Here is a 16652-nt window from a genome sequence, read left to right as displayed (position 1 = left end):
GCCACACTCCGTGGTCACCCGGCCTGTGACCCAGCGTTTCTATCTCTGGCACCCGACTCAGTGTGGAGTCCCCAAACCCAGCAGATCCCTGCAGTGCGCTCCCGCACCTCTCCTCCCCGGGAAGGAAGGTGAGTCTCCCCGGATCTGCCGCTTGTTGGGTCCCTGCTGGAGGAGCAGTGGCCCGACTGTGCTGCGGATCATGGTTTATGGCAACCCCGAGCTGAGAGCCCACGCCTCGGCTCCGTCTCTGCAGCCGGCTTCTCCACTCCGATACCTGGGAGTTCTGCCACACTCAGGCATCCCTCAGTCTTTCTGTGACCCCGAGGGTCCTGAGACCACACTGTCCCACGAGGGTTCCACCCCCAGCTTAGCCACCGGAGCAACGTCCCTCAGCGGAGCAGACTTCTAAAAGTTCCGATTTTGTGCTCCACGGCTCTATCACTTGCCAGAAGCGGCCAAGGGAGGCCCCCTCCCCCGCCGTCTATCCTCCCGAATATCGCCTTGGATTCACTTCTCCGCACGTCCTACCTTCCAGAAAGTGGTTGCTTTTCTGTTCAGAGAGTTGTTGCTCTTCTTTTCTTCGATCTCCTGTTGAGTTTATAGGTGTTCAGAATGGTTTGATCCCTATCCAGCTGAATTCCTGAGACCAGACGAAATCCAGGTCTCCTACTCTGTCATCTTGCTCCGCCCCCCAGTAGGTTGTCCATTTTAATATTTCTTATAAAAGCATCTAGCAAGACTTTTCCTTTTAATACAGACTGAGAATCTCTATATTTTAATAGGCAACTTTTATTCATTTACATTTACTGTGATAACTGATACGTTTGTACTTTTTTCTGTCCTATTTTTTGCTCCATATGTATGCTTTGTATTTGTCCCCTTACCCCTTCTTTCTGGCCTTCTATTGAATGGAATGGACATTTTCTTAATTCCTTTTTCCTCTAGGGCTTTGGAAATTGAATATTCTGTTTCTGTTCCTTTAATGTAGTGAATCTCAATGTGTGGTCCCCAGATAGGCAGCATCAGCATCCCCTGGGATGTTATTCTTGGGCTCCTTCCTAAACCTACTGAATCAGAACTTTTGTAGATGGGAACCAGAATCTTTGTTGTATAGGCTCTCTGGGTAATTCTGACACACATCAGAGATTGAATACTTTGGTGGCTTAGTGGTTACTCTTAAATTATTAATAAGCACATTTGATTAGCAGATAAAATTAATTAAAATCTCTTCCCTCCTCTCAAGCAATCCAAAGACAACACTTAACTCCAAATTCCCTTCTCATATCTTAAATATTTACGACATCCAGTACTTGGTTCCACCTTCAATTGAGTTACTAGCTTTATGATTAATTGTACAATTAATCCTAATACTGACATTCTAACATTTTAGCTGTTTCTTTTCTCACCATTATTCTTGGATGTCCTATCTTCCTTCAGGGTTAAATTTCCTTCTTAGTGAAGCACATTCTTTAAATTTTTTTTTTTTCCTGCAAAGGTCTATGAGTAATCAGTTCTCTCAGTCTTTGTCTAAAAAGGTTATTTCCACCTCACATTTAAATGATACTGAAGTTCTGTACAGAATTCTAACTTGATCGTCTTTCTTAAAACCTTAAAAACATTATTTCATTGTCTCCTGGGATACATTTTTGCTAATGAGAAATCTGCTATTATCCAAAATTTTTTTGTAGGTAATCTGTAAGAAAGATTTTTCTCTTTGATTTTGATGTTTTGCATTTTCACTATCATATGCAGTAAGGTGTGGATTCTTTTTATTTATCCTTTACAGGACTTGATGTGCTTCTTCAATCAAGGACTCACGTTTTCCTCAGTTCTGGAAAATTCTGAGCTATTTGCCCTTCAAATATTTCCTCTCCCCTTTCTATACTTTCTGGAACTCCAATTGGACATATGTCTTCTTACTTTGTCATGTATGTTTCTTAGCCTTTCAGATTTAAAAAAAACTTTTCCTCTCTCTGTGCTTTGTTCTAGGTAACTTACTCAGATCTTCCATTTCTCTACTTTCTGTTTTGCTGTAACTAATCTGATTTTAAACCACCTCCTGGGGTTTTTTATTTCAATGACTTCACTTTTCACTTCTAGAATTGATATTTCTTTCTTTTTCACTTCCATTTGTTCATTCTTCATATTATGTTACTCTTTTAGTATTATTTACTTTTTATGTCAGCTCTTTACTCATTTATTTAGATTCTTTTATATTACTGTATTACATAAAATTCTTGGGTTTATATTACTGTATTACATAAAATTCTTGGGATGCTAATTATCTTGTGTGTTGAATTTACTGGCTTCTCATTTGCTCATTTTCCTTTTGTAGTTTATAATTTTCATCATGGACTAATCTTCAGTGGGAAGTTGTTTTATCTGTGGGAGATCTATATATTCTGGTTCTAGAAGTATCCTTGAAGACTGTATGCATTTATTTTTGCAAGAAAGTTTTGTTTATCCTCCCCTACTTTTTATGTTACAGCCTCTTGTTTTTTTTCATGTTTCTGGAATAGTTTAAATTTAAATTCCACTCTTCTACATTATGATGGCTAAGGTTTTGGTGTGTTATGGATGACAGATTCTACTCTATGTTAGGAAGAAGGCAAAGTTTTTTGCTTTTTCCCAGCAATGGTAGGTGGGGTTTTTCTAATTCACTTTTTTTGTGTGGGCATGGCAGCCAGCCCTTCAAGTCCATTAAAATCCATGTCCTAAGCTGCTACGACCCACATCCATGTTTGTATCCTCTTGGGGTCATATCAGTGTCAGTTCAGACTTATTTTTCTCATTTTATTTTATTTTTTAAAAATATTTTATTTATTTGAGAGAAATGGGGAAGGACCCCAATGTGGAGCTCCATCCCAGGACCCGAGATCATGACCTGAGCCGAAGGCAGACCCTTAACCAACTGAGCCACCCAGGTGCCCCTATTTTTCTCATCTTAAATTCCCTTTTTGGTTCTGACTATTGGAAGTTTTCCCTTCTTTTGACTTCAACTATTAATTACATTTTTTCCTTACAATATTTTAGACCATTTCTATTATCTTTGCAGTGGGGTGGTAACCTTTGTGCATTACCATGCTCCCTGAAGCACATTGATATTTTGCTAAACTGTGTGCTATTTAATAAGCTCCCAATACACATTGTATACAGAGGTAGAATCTGTTTCTGACCTTCTGAAATTCAGTCTTGTAATCCGTTATAACTGTACCTGAATATATTTACCTAACTTACAAAATTCTGATACATCTTGCCAGGCTTTATTTGAGAATATTTATGTTTTAAAGCTAATGTCCCCATATTTAATTATCATGTTTGCTGTTATCAATCTTTTATTCTGTAACAGTGGTGCTCCCCCTCCCCCAGAAAGTGGTATCCCACACTTGAGGTGTTACTCATTCCTTCTTGAACATTTCCATTCCTTCTTGAACATTTTCCTGCTCCTCACGTCACCTCCTTTCCAAGCATTCCAGAGCCTCTATTCCCTCCACGTTCCCTCATCCTGAACTCAGTGCATCTTTGACTCAGCAACTGGTTTCTGGGACTCCTTTCAGCCCTGCATGCCTCTTCACGTTCAGATATTCATAATGACAAGCTGCATATCTTTCTGAGAAGGAAACTAGCTGAATCTGACCACAGAATGCAAGAAAAGAAGGAAGAAAAGTTACGTGATACAGCTAATCTGGGAGACGGTAAGGCTGGAGTTAGGGTTAGAGCAGTAGGAGGAAAGGTGGTGGTTGGGATTGGGAAGGAAAATTCTACTTTAATCGAATGGAATAGCCTATGGGCAGCTCCCTAAGATAGTGTTCAATATCAAAATGTCCAATAAATTGTGAGTCATTTTGTTGGTGGGAGAGGGAGTCCCCTGAGGAAAGATGGCATACATCTTGTTTCAGAATGTATTAGCAAGGAAAAGGGTTGGATCATCTTTATTTAGTGACATTTTTCTTAAGATAGTTTGTGAATTTATGCAGTTGGGGTTTCCTATCTATAGCAGAGGTATAACAGCATTGTCTACACCTAATGGAAAGGATATTCCCAAAAAGGGTCATTGGAATTGAGAATATTTATGGTGTCTTTCTTTGGGAAACAGCCAGAATCATTCCACTGTGACCTTATTTACTCTTTTCCTAGTGTTTTCAGTGGAAAAGGCCCAAATGATTTTGATTTCTCTTATAGTCATACTTGGGTAACTTGTGAAGTTTATTGTGCTTTCATAGGGCCGAGATTTAGGATATTGGAAGCAGAACATTAGAAGTGAGATAAGCTTCATAAAAGTAGAGGCCTTGAACTGCCTACTGAGATGTAATTTCGTAGCTAATCTAAGTGGATTTCTATTTAAAGTGCTTCAGTGCAATGTTATGCTGTATGTAATGGCACTTACTAGAAAGGTGTTAATGTTGCTGTTTCCACTGAATCAGTCTCATCTTAAATGCTTCATGATTTTATACACAATGGTGTAATAGGACGTCAAGTGCCTCTTCATACACACTTTTCATTAATGATCAACATTTAGGCTTCCTTTTGTGCTTAGGCATCACCTTTTGAACACCCATGGATTTTTCATTCTTTCACTTGATTCCACTCTTGAGGAGAAGGACAAAGTGTAAAGGGAAAATATGAAGTTGGGTCTTTTTAACCTGGAACATACCTCTCCACACTTCTAGGAATAAAATACTAAGCCATATCCATCTTCTTGGGGCTGTGTGTTCAAGAAGCTCAGGGAACCAAGAGGCCTGCCTTTCTGAGATCTGCTTGAATGTCTCCAGGCTTGTTGGATGGTGTCATATTTTATTAATTGTGCATTTACACTGAAAGAGACGTTCCAGGATGGATCAGAGTTCTTCGTCACTGTGTGCATACAGAAGAGCTCCCTGCTGGTGGCCACAGCCATATGTGGCATGTCCACGCTTGGGACCCTGTCCCTTGACTGTCAGCAGGAAGGCCAAGTAGAGGAGTTGCTGCCCTCAGCTGCTGCATGACAGGCAGGTTTTCCTGCTGCTGTCTTTAAGAAGGGCTCCTAGCCTCAAGAAGACATGGTAAGGTAGAAATATCTACCACTAGGCAGAGAACCAGGCAGGCACTTTGACCTCTGGTTTCACATGGGCCAGTGACTCACTGTCTAACCTCAGCCAGTGGCCGCCTGAGTCTGGGTTTCCCCTCTGAAAACTAGGAGGATCTAGACTTGGTAAGTCTCCATTGTTTTAAAGGGGGGCTCTAGAATTTCCTGATTGCAAGCTAAGTACATCCCAAAAGATGACCTCTACTTGTCCCAACATCTATCTGTCAGCTTCTCATATTGCACTTACAGTTGCCAGGCACTCGTCTAAGTCCTGAACAAAGATGATGTCAATCATCAGATGACACTGTAAGGAAGTACTGTTATCATCCCTGTGGTGGATGCCAGCTGGGGTTCAAGCTCAGACAGCCTGTCCTCAAGCCCATGCTCTTAAACATCACACCATGTTGACATCTGCCACATCTAAAGCGCATCCTTTTTCTGGTGGCCTTGGGGAGGAGATTAAATTACTTTTTGGTGGAGGAATCCTAGACATGCAAAGAAGTGGCATTCAGGAGTTCTGGCTTCTTCAGTGAGAACAGCAGAGTCTATTTTATGAGCCGCATATTGAAAATCTTTCACAAAACTTCTATTTTATTCTGCATGATGTTTATGAAAAAGCTGAGACATCGACACAGGAAAAGAGCAAAGATACCTGGGGTCTCAGCTGCAATTAGAGCGTGAGAGTGTATGTGCCTGATTACTGGTTTTGCTTGTATGTAAATGCAAGTCGCTGTGCTAAGCAAAAAATAATTGTAATAGATTCATTGAATCATAATGCAGCCAAGTTTCACTTAGAGCTTTAAACTTGGAGATGAGGCTTTCCCTAGGGCTCCTGTCTGATTATAACTGCTATGCCTGACCTACTTAACAGCTTTTCACAAGGTGGCTTAAAAGCCTCCCAGGATATAGTCATACATGGAAAATCCTCCAGGAGTAACTTTCCATAACCCCTGATCCATTGGTTGGGTATTCGGGGGGCCATGCATCACATAAGGTAATCTTGTTCATGCTTGTAGTTTTCACCTAGGCACGAGTCACGGGTTAATTCTGAAAAACTAGACTCGACAGTGGAGTGACTAAAGGGTTTCAGATCCAGAGGCATTTTGCGTGATAGAATTTGGTTAGGTGTAACTGATCAAGTTAATGCAAGAGAGCCAGGCACCACTTCTCAGGACTTTGGCTTTTGATGTAATCCAGTGTCATGTGTTGAGAGTCTTCCCTTTGGTGATTAGCATATTCCTCCTCTCCTTGTGTTCATGGCAGGGATGAAAGGAAATGAGATTGACCTTTAAAGAAAATACTCTGTCTTAACAGAAGTGAGTCAAGGGTTTGAGTCTATGTTAGAACTGTCTGTCTCGGTCTGTACCAAGTCACCTACTGACTGGTGAAAATTCAGGTGGTAGGGAGAAGACTATTCTTGTCTGTGAACCTAACAGATGTGACCTTGAGCAGACATAATGGAATAAACTACCATCCTCTCAACCGTCAGCATGTCTGAGGCACTGGGAGCTGGTAGTCCCATCCAGAATGGATTCAGGAAGCTTAAACCGGCCCCAGGATTAGAACTAAAGTGGCCTTTCTGAAAGAACTTGGAAGCCAATTGCAGTCAACCCTCTGCGGTCAATGCATGTGAGCAAGAGTAAAGAAAGTGAAAGTTATCAGCAAAAACCAGACGTCTGTGTTTCTTTCCCAGACTCGTACTCTTTACAGTTATTCAGGTCCGAGCACATCACCTTTCTTCTCCCATTGTCCTTTCCTTGTTTGTCCTCCCTTCTTTCTCTATTTGGTCCTGTCCCCTGCCTCAGTGGCCCTCCCCCCTGCTTCTCTCTACTCAGCTGTTTCATTGCTGGGTCTATGGACACACTGAGACCCCTGGGGTTCTGTTCCTAACCTGCTGCCTCTCACTCCTTACAAACTCCATGTTTGCTGGGCCTTTAGAGGACTTTTACCCTTGGTTCCTCTTCTGTGCCCTGTTGGACCATGTTTAACTCCATTCTGGAGTTATTCTCCAGCACTGGGATGTCTGTGGGAGAACAGGGAGACAAGAAAGGCAAGAGGAAGATTTGGAGAGGTCTCTGATGAGCCTCATCTGCCTCACTCCACTTTCACAGAGCAATTCAGAGCAACCTCATCTTTTGGTCCCCAGATCACAAGGTTGGCTTTCTGCTGGCTGGCTAAGTCATCTCAGTGCTTTGAACCTTTCCTTAATGGCCCTGCTTCCCAACTTTTGCCTCCTTTTCTCTGTGGTCTTCTGTTGTCCTACGTAACACCTGTTGAGCCTAATTAAGAATTCCATTTGTTCTTCTCATTTCACATCCTGGCCTTGGGGAATCTATTTTATTATCTTATATGCTAGCCAGTCTAGGAACAAACACATTGTGCCTGAAGTTTCCATGATGCACGAGGAGTGTATGTATGTGGAGTTTGGGGGCAGACGCTGGTAGGATGCTCACTGCACGTGGAAGCAAGAGCCGTGGAATTCGCATCTGGGATTCATGAGCCGCTTTTTCCCACAAAGCGGAGGGCCCCAGCCAGGCCCACCTGTTCCTGTCCATCCTTCTTGGCACATTCCTATTCTGAATCTCGAGCATCCTTAGTCCACGTAAGGTCTCTCCTCCTCACCCACTGCAACTCCCAGAACTCCATGTTTTCCCGTGCTGCCTGGCCGAGTGAACACAACAGCTTCAGCAGCCTGTCGTGGCTTTCTAAAGCGCCTTGTAACTGGCACTTCAGTGGTACGGAGCTCTTTTCTCCAGCAAGAGCCGCTGAAGGGCTTTAAGTTGAACAGTGGCCATGATGATAGGTTTAACAGTGGCCATGATGATAGGTTTTTGTATGAATCTCCCCTAAAAGACCCAATATGAAGGCTGGAAGAGCAAACTGGCAGTGCTCCTCTGAGAAAGGCAGAGATGCAGGGACACACCTGCACTTGCTGGCTGGAGTAATTAACCTGGGGACAGGAACCACTCAGACCATTTTGGGTCTGTTTTAAAATTTCCCAAAACAGCTGCCTGGCGCATAGGACAAAGGAAGGTAAGAGCAGGAGGGAGAACAATAGCTCCGCCACCCCGCCCCCCTGGCTGTAAGTGACCTTGACTCAGCTGCCAGCCCGGTTGTCTGTTGTTGTCTCTGATGAATCTTTTCCTTCTGCTTTCAGCTCGGGGAACTGCTTCACAAGTTACAGTTCGTCATGACGTACGTGGCTCCTTGGCAGATGGCTTGGGGTTCTTCATTTCACGTGTTTGCTCAGCTCTTTGCCGTCCCTCGTATCCTTTGGGCTTCTATTTTCACCCACGAGCTGAGAGTCACATTTTATGGATGCAAGCTTTTCATTGAACCCTGGCAATGAAAAGATTTGAAAGTCTTTAAGATTACATTTTAATGGGGATGTGGGGAGGCACTTTGGATTCCCCTTAGGCCACTTAGCCTTAAAAGATGTTGCTTAATTTTGAACTCTTCCTGCTTCCTAATGCATATCCAGGATTACTTTTTCTCTGATTCTTCCATTTCCCACACCCAGATCTGCATTAAGATATCCTGTCTTAGAAAGTTACTGCTTAAATGGTTCAGTTGACTTGTGCAAAATAGTGTAAATCGATCTGCTATTATTAAACACGGTGGATAGGGCTAATGGCTCTGATATACTATTATAGATTATCTAACACTATATTAGGATAGAGTTTGGTAATCATATACTTGAGTAATAGTCAAAACTCAGAATTAGATACACATAGAATTACCCAAAGTCTTCTAAAGACGAAAAAACTAATAGATGGTTTTGTTTTGTAGCTGCTCTCAGCCAAGAAGCCTAGTTTTACCGTTTGTAGGTTCATTTGGTTTCTTTGTCTGTTTTTAAGTGTTGCCATAATGATAATTAGTTTTAATTTACTTCAAAACAAACTTGAGATACTCCTTGTAGGGATCACTTTGACACAGGTAAGTTGTGTGTGGGGTGTGTGCGTAAGTGGAGAGAGAGAGATTAATAAAAAATACTCTTGAAGAGAGAGAGATTAGACAAAAATATCCTTGACTCAGGCCTAAAATTTGCCCTCAAAGGCTTTCCATCCCACCTCATTTACACCTCCTAAATGTGTGCTTTCCACAATGTGTTTCAGGAACTACTTGTATGGGAATCCCTGGAGAAGCTTGTTTAACGAAATCCCAGAGCCCAACACATACTTTTAAAATCACATTTCAGGGGGTGGATCCTGGAATGTTCATCTTCAAAAGCCTGCCCAGGATCCTTACCCCACTGGCATGTGTGACCCCCAGTTCTATAGCTTCCTTCCATACGATGTCCACACAAGGCTCATTAAGACGATTCATGAACGGTCTCGGACCTGAACTTCTTGTACAGGCATGGAAACATACGTGGGATTAATTGTTAAAGGATAATATATTCTAGGCTTTTAACAATGCCCTTCTCCAGACTCCTCTGTTTAAAAGCATCTTTTTAAGCATACCAGGAGCTGGCCTTACAATGCACGCTGTTCTGTGCTCCTATTCTTAGACCTGCATTGATATGGCTGAAGTGTTTCAAGGTTATTTGGCAGAACAAGCTAAGGAAAAAAAAATTGCAAGAGTGTGAGCTCTTACACGATTTTTTCCCCTTTAACTGCAATCATTTTCTACAATACCAGTAATTTTGGTTTTTCTAAAGAGTCCTTTAAAACAAAGACAGTGAGCTGAAAGAGAGGTGATTGTTATTTATTTCTGAAGTGTGTCTCAGGCATCCTATCTAGAGTTTACAGCCTGTTTATTAAATGAAAACTACTGGATGATGCAGATTTGTGGTTCAGGAGTTGCACAAAGAATGTGAAACTTGAAGTTTATGATTCCCAATTTTATCCTAACTTTGGTCCCATGCAGATCTGTAGCATTTCTTGTGCCTATTTATGCCTTGTTAGGTGAGTTCAGCGATACTAATTACTCCTTATGGTTCCACAGCTGAGTTAAGACCCTCCTGGGAGCCATCACTTTCAATTACCTGACCTGTTTGTGTGCTGAGGGTTCACACACAAGCACTTCATGTCTGGCACTTAATATCTCCTATAAGAATAAACACGGCATTAGTATCCACCTCAGATTGCACACGGTGCATATTAAATCTAAGTGCTTTCTTGGTGGGTGACTCATTCTCAAGAAATTGAACATTTGAGATGTAGATTTCACTGGGCGTCTGATGGCTCTGTTTTAGAACACTTGATCGATCCCCGTGCTTTGTTCCCAAAACTGCCCAGGATAGTGACATCCACGTTTTCCCTTCTCCTGAGATACAGAGCCTTCAAAGTGACCTCGGAGCCTGACCACTGCAGTTATGTGACAGCTAACAGGACCCGTCACCCCCCTCCCCCTTATCCCAGGACACCTTCCCATCCTTGACTAGTTGTAAAAGTAGATATGTGTTATCTGGAAGCCAGCATTATACCATTCAGAATATAATGAGATCGTAGTTTAGAAAAGTGGATGTATATGCCGTCAAGACAAAGCTATGAGGTTCCTAAGCGCCAGGCCTGGATCTTGACTAATTTTGAAATGTTAATTATTTTATCACTCTATTAAGAAGCTGTGGGTTCAATCCTGGCATCAGGAAGGGACTAATTTGCTCCATTTTGGAACTGAATTAGCTTTCAGGCCAGCAGGGCACTGTTTAGTAAATTGCTTTTTCCAGTACTAGCATGTTTTCTCCCTCGGTAGCCTCTTTTAGTTTCTGAGCTTGTAGCCTCCAGGGACGGATGAGAATGCTCACCCTTTTACTATGTGTAGAGACCATGCAAGACCATTGTGTTCTAGTAATTACAGACGCAGCCAGATTATCTCTGTTAAATGTGTATATTGGGAAGGTTGCAGAATTTCTCTTTGGTATGTCCTTTTGAGCTTCACATGGTTTGTTTTTAACTTTAAGGACTGACAGAGATGTTTTCATTTTAAATGTACGCTAATGGAAGCTTTTGACAGAGTCACCCTCTCCCTGTGGGTAAGAAACAAAGAGGGCTCCATGTGCGGGCTCTCAGGAGTCCCCGCTTCTCGGCGTTGTCTGAGCAGTTATACCGACAGGCTTTTATATTTGCCCTGAGCGTGCTGTATTTCTTTATTGATCTTCCCCTAAATAAAATAACCTCTGAGGCCACCTATTCACTTCTGCCCTACCTCAAACCTGTTAAACCTTATTTCCTTTCCTACCCCATTGAACTTCATTTACAGCTTCACACTGCTTTCCTGACTTAACTTCTGGCTAATTGTTTCTGGCATTTAAAAAATGGACAACATAATCTTGGGGGAAGTATGTAGAATCGAAAAGAAGAGCAGGGCCAGTCTCTCTAGCATCCTGCTCAGCCCCAGGTCCGTGCGGCTTTGTCCTGGTTTTTCTGCAAACCCCCCAGTGCCCTCCTGCCCTCCTCCCATCGGAGAAATCCCCCTGTGGCTCTGCCTTCTCACGTTTTTTCAGTACCTTTACTCCATGACATCCCCCATGCAGTTCTCTTTTCTTCCTGAGACAAGGGGCATGGTTAATTTGGTGTGTTTTGTAACCCAGGTATTCAGATATTTTCAGCTTTCCAATGAAGAGAAAACAGATGGGTGATAATAGATCCCATGGTAGCTCATTGTTCTGTAGCTCTCCGTGTGAACCGAGGTCAAAATAAAAGGAATTGGATTTAAATTGTAGCACCATAGAGATCTTTTTGCTACCCAAACAATTCAACACCGGAATGGATTATTAATGGAGGATATGTCATTTCACTCCTGAAGTTGCTTGGAAGTAAATAGCAAGTTGAAAAAAATAAAATAAAATAAAGACACAGTTATTCCTGAAGCAAAACTCTGAGCTTAAGTCTGTGAAAATACCTGGGGGTGTGCCTATGACAGCACAAGGCTCTCCTTTTCTGGATTTACGTGTAAACGGGCGGTGAGGTCCCCACAGCCACCCCTCCCCAGCACATGGCTGAGAGTATATAAAAGCATCTGGATGCCTGGGTCACTTCTATGTCCTGATTGGCAATGACACATAGAGTCTTCCTGTCTGTGTCAGGCACCCTCTCAGATTTGTAGAGATCAATTCATTGGTTTTCATCCAAATATGGCAGCAGTACTAATTTTAATATTGGACAATTATGTTTCTGATCAACCAGGGTGTGTAAAAGTGAGTCCCACCAGTAAGTGAGAAACCCATACAGAGCGCAACATGCTGTGACTTCATGTGTCTACAGTTTTAGCTTATAAACCAGACATGACTTGAGCCGTTGGTGTTCAATATAGCACAAAGAATATTTTTTTGAATAGTGGGGAAAGAGTCTTTGAGAAACAGAGATGCTACCTTCTCACACAATGCTATTCATTTCTTCTAAAAAGTGTAATTTAATTTTAATTATTTATAAAGCTACTTAATACTTTAGTAAATGTAGCACAGTGCGTTTTGTTCTGCTAATGATGCCCTAGTAAAAAGAGGTTTTTTTCAAACCTGAGATATTAAATCTTTGCCATAAATCACCCTGAGACCGCTGGGATTTTTATGAGAAGCATTTGGTTTTCACGCTGGCGAAACAAGACCTAGCAGGATCCTACTGAAAGTTTTATATTCCTGACTCCATACACAGAGAGATCAAGTACATGCCCTCCTTTCTTTCCTTGGTGAGAAAACAGCTTTCATATAAACGAGTCAAAAGCTGAAATAGTATTTCGATATATAATAACAATAAAAAAAATGGTTTGTGGTTTTTTTTGCCTTAACTCAAAATTCTCAGATTCCGCCATACTTTTCTTTCAGACGATTGTCACCTCCATCTTCTCTACTCCACTGAGCCCGTTCCTCGGGAGTGTCATTTTCATCACCTCCTATGTTAGACCAGTGAAATTCTGGGAGAAAAACTACAAGTAAGATCCCAAAGTTGATGCTAATGTTCTTTTGCTAAAATTCATGCTTCTGGATGCTCCTTGACCTTCCTCCATGTCAAGGTTCAGGCTTTATGCCTCACTGGCTGGGGGCTGAACGTATCCCCTGGGGGCTCCCTCCACTCACTGCTCAGCCCGGGGGGCTTCCGGGCTCCGGACCGAATGGGCGTGATCGCAGATTTGCAGTCGGGTACCAGTCTGGGTTTCACTGGTCATGCAGGAAAAATGAGTTGACACTGCTGAGTATTTGCAATTGCCCTCAGAAAGGGTTTTGAGGGAGCCCATGTCGCCCCTTTTGCTTGGCAGAGATTGCCCCTGGATGGCACGTGTCCTCTCTCCATGGTACCTTCTGTGAGTATCCTAAATATGCGTGTCGCGTGCAAGTGTGCACGCTTCACAACTCAACATAAGGGAGAACACCGGGTTTTCTAGAGTGCCATTAAACTTGTAGAAGATGATTTATGTATTTTCTTGACTGTGTGGACTGGCCGGTCATCAATTTCCTCCAGCAGTGATGGAGTGGGGGCGGTTACTTCTTGAGGGAAGGCGTGAAGGTGGAGTCATCGTCCGCTAAGTAATTTTCCAGAACTCCTCTTCGAACAGGTGGTGGAAGGGAAGGCTGGTGAGCTGGCCCATCTGCAGCTGGGGCAGAGGAGGTGGACTTTTATTCCAGAACTCCTCCTGGTAACTTATAGCCTTCCCTGCGCTGAGCCCCATAAACCCCAGTCCGCCCTCAGCAGTACGTCTGCATTTTGCACGACTCTGGCCCTTGACGATGTGCTCTTTATGTCTTATACAAGACACCATTAATGGAGGAGGGCTGTGGTTTCTGTTTCTCCCCTTCAACGTAAAATGCACACCCTTGTGGGACAGGCAGAAGGAGGTGGTGATTAAAACTCAGCCTGGGGTGCCCGCCTGCCTGGGCTCACATCTCACCTCTACCACTTAACGCTGGCGACCTCAGGCCTCTCTCTCCTCTTCTGTAAAATGGGGGCAAAATGAAGGGACCTACTTCACAGACTTGCTGTGAGGAGAAAATGGGTTAATATACATAGACCCCATGTGAGCCTGCACCCCTGTGATTCTTCTCTGACTGCTCTGCATATAAGTCCCCGTTCCCCCTCGACCCACGCTGACAGGTGTTTACCATGACTATGTCCAGCGCATCCGGCAAGCTCACATTTAGGGGTGCCCTGGGGGAGAACTAATCGAACCTGAGTGCTCCCTGTGGGGCCAGTGCCGGGAGGCCGGGAAGTGGTGGGGAGACCATGTGGGTTTCTGGCAGGTTCCTCATATTCACGAGGGGTGGGATTTGGGCAGGACAACAAGTACCTGTGTGAAATTTTGCACAGAGGCGCGAGTCCTCTTCTGTGTTTGTTTAAAGAGATGCCGTGCATATTTACAGAGCCAGAGAGTAAAAGAAAATGACAGGCACTGACTTGGTACTTTAAGTTTCTTTAGGGGAAGACAATTTTGGGTATCTTTTTGGAGCTCTGAAAACCACGTTTACACTTGTAAATAAGAGGACTGGCAATGCCATTGCTCTTAACGATGCAGGAAAGTGCAACATTGTTTCAACTGGATCATTAGTATAAAAGATTCCTTTGTGTCTCCTAGTCTCAGTTAAGTTAGGAGCCAGTCTTTCTGGCCTGGAATCTGACATAAGCAAGATGCATCCCCATTGAGCTGGAAAGGGTTTTAAGTGTCCCTGGCAGGAAGGGGGAATGGACGAGCTCTGTGGGGAGGTTTAAGTGCAGGGCGGCGTCCTAACACCCGTGCGGAGCAAGATGCTTCTGGCGTTCTGTGTTTGCTTACTTAGTTTCCTCACTTGCAGGATTCAGTATGGTACTTGAACTGTCAGCTTCTGTGGGTTACTTACGTGTATGGGCCTCTAGAGCAGGCTTCCCATTTCCTTACTCAGTGTCACAAATAATTGATTCTGTTGTGAGCCATTATGTCCCCAGTTCAGCGCTGTTACATGTGGGAGGGGTCTGCCTTCGCTGGGCCTGGCTGCGGGTGGGGAGGGGCATCAGGCTCTTCGGGCATGGATGAGGCTGTCCAGCCTCTACGAGGTCTCGCTGAAGGAGCCAAGTTGGAGAAAATGTTCAGTCCCGCTGGGGGAAAAAGTTCCTGATGCAAAACCCAGGCTGGTCACCTTGTGTTAAGCATCAGAATACAGAGCCCGGTGCCTGGCTGCTTAAAAGATCAGTGATGGGATTCAGGACAGTAAGAGGTGGGCAGCAGGAAAGGAAATGGCAGGAAATCTCATCTGGATCCCTGCAAATGCTCTGGAAAGCTCATTGTAACTATCTTAAACTGTTGGCTTTTATTTCAAATGCTAATGACTGCTCACTTTCTTGCCTGAGAGCATCTCTCCCTGCTCCACTGCCCACAAAGGAGCACTGGATTACGGGGCCATTGATTCTGTGTGGTTGTTTACTAGTCGTCCCCTCACTTCCAAGGGCTGATCAAAGAAACTCTTCCTCTGGAGGTGCAGTGGGCACGTGCTGCCAGTGGGTACCCCGGCACGCCACCCCCAGCCTGGGCTGCGGCCAGTGCCCTCGGGGGCGGTCCCCTCTCCTGGGCCTCCTCTCCCTTGCCACCCCTCCTGCCTTGCTTGCCACCCGTCCCAGGCCTCCAGGCTTTCTGTCCGGCCTTCGAAAGCTGGCTTTGTTTCTGCAAGTCTCCAGTTAGCCCAGCACTGTAATGAAACCATTTTATATATATATATTTTAAAGTTTTTAAAGCTTTTATTTATTTATTTGAGAGAAAGTAAGAGAGAGAGAGCACAAGCAGTGGGAGGGCAGAGGGAGAGGGAAAAGCAGACTCCCCACTGAGCAGGGAGTCTGATGTGGGACTTGATCCCAGGACCCTGAGATCCTGACCTGAGCTGAAGTCAGATGTTTCACCGACTGAGCCACCCAGGTGCCCCATGAAACCATTTTAATACCCGAAGAAACTGATAAGTAAATCACCAGCCACCTGGTAAGTATGACCGGTCTGTTTTCCCCCTCCTGGGCTGTCTTGAAATCCACAGGCTTCCTGTTCCCCAACACGTGTCCTCTGCCCTCCTGACTCCACTGCACTCTTGTCCGTTCTGCACATATAGCACCAGGTTCCATGCTGTCTCAAAGGCCTGTGGTGGCTCAAGCTGCCTGAGGAGAAGAAGAAATACTACGTGGACCAGCCCTATCCAGTAAGGAGCTCTGCATTGTTGGAGATGCTCTGCACCTGCACCATCCAATATAGCAGCTCTACTGGCCATGTGTGGCTGATGACCATTTGAAATGGGGCTACTGTGACTGAGGAACTGAATTTTTACTTTTTTTTTTTTTTTTTTTCCTTAGAGCAAGAGAACCAGGGAGGGGAGGAGCAGAGGGACAGGGAGAGATGGAATTTTAAGCAGGTTCCATGCCCTGCCAGGCACCCGTCGTGGGGCTCGATCTCACGAGATCGTGAGATCATGACCTGAACCGAAATCAAGAGTCAGACACATAATTGACTGAAGCACCCAGGCGCCCCCTGAATTTTTACTTCTTCTATTTAATTGTAATGAAATAAATTTCAATAGTCACATGTGTCTAGAGACTACCACATTGGACAGCACAGATACAGACCCTCCTCAGTCTTAATCTCAATTTCCAGCCTATTTCCCAAAACATTCTGTCATACCTCACATATTGTGGATTTTTCATCC

General features: G+C 43.9%; 1 protein-coding gene across 5 annotated transcripts in view; it reads left to right on the top strand.

Annotated features, from left to right (window-relative positions):
* PCNX2 (pecanex 2) overlaps positions 1–16652 on the top strand; it is a 316535-nt gene that overhangs the window by 220280 nt on the left and 79603 nt on the right. For all 5 annotated transcript variants that reach the window (XM_081824289.1, XM_081824287.1, XM_081824288.1 and 2 more), the window contains 2 exons: positions 8223–8331; positions 12808–12937. In XM_081824289.1, coding sequence (XP_081680415.1) covers positions 8223–8331; positions 12808–12937 — 239 coding nt within the window. The remainder of the gene's footprint in view (positions 1–8222; positions 8332–12807; positions 12938–16652) is intronic.

Source organism: Leptonychotes weddellii, chromosome 6 (assembly GCF_054177405.1).
Source record: "Leptonychotes weddellii isolate Sample4059 chromosome 6, ASM5417740v2, whole genome shotgun sequence".
NCBI classification, from domain to species: Eukaryota; Metazoa; Chordata; class Mammalia; order Carnivora; family Phocidae; genus Leptonychotes; species Leptonychotes weddellii.
This window is presented reverse-complemented; position numbering and strand designations above follow the sequence as displayed.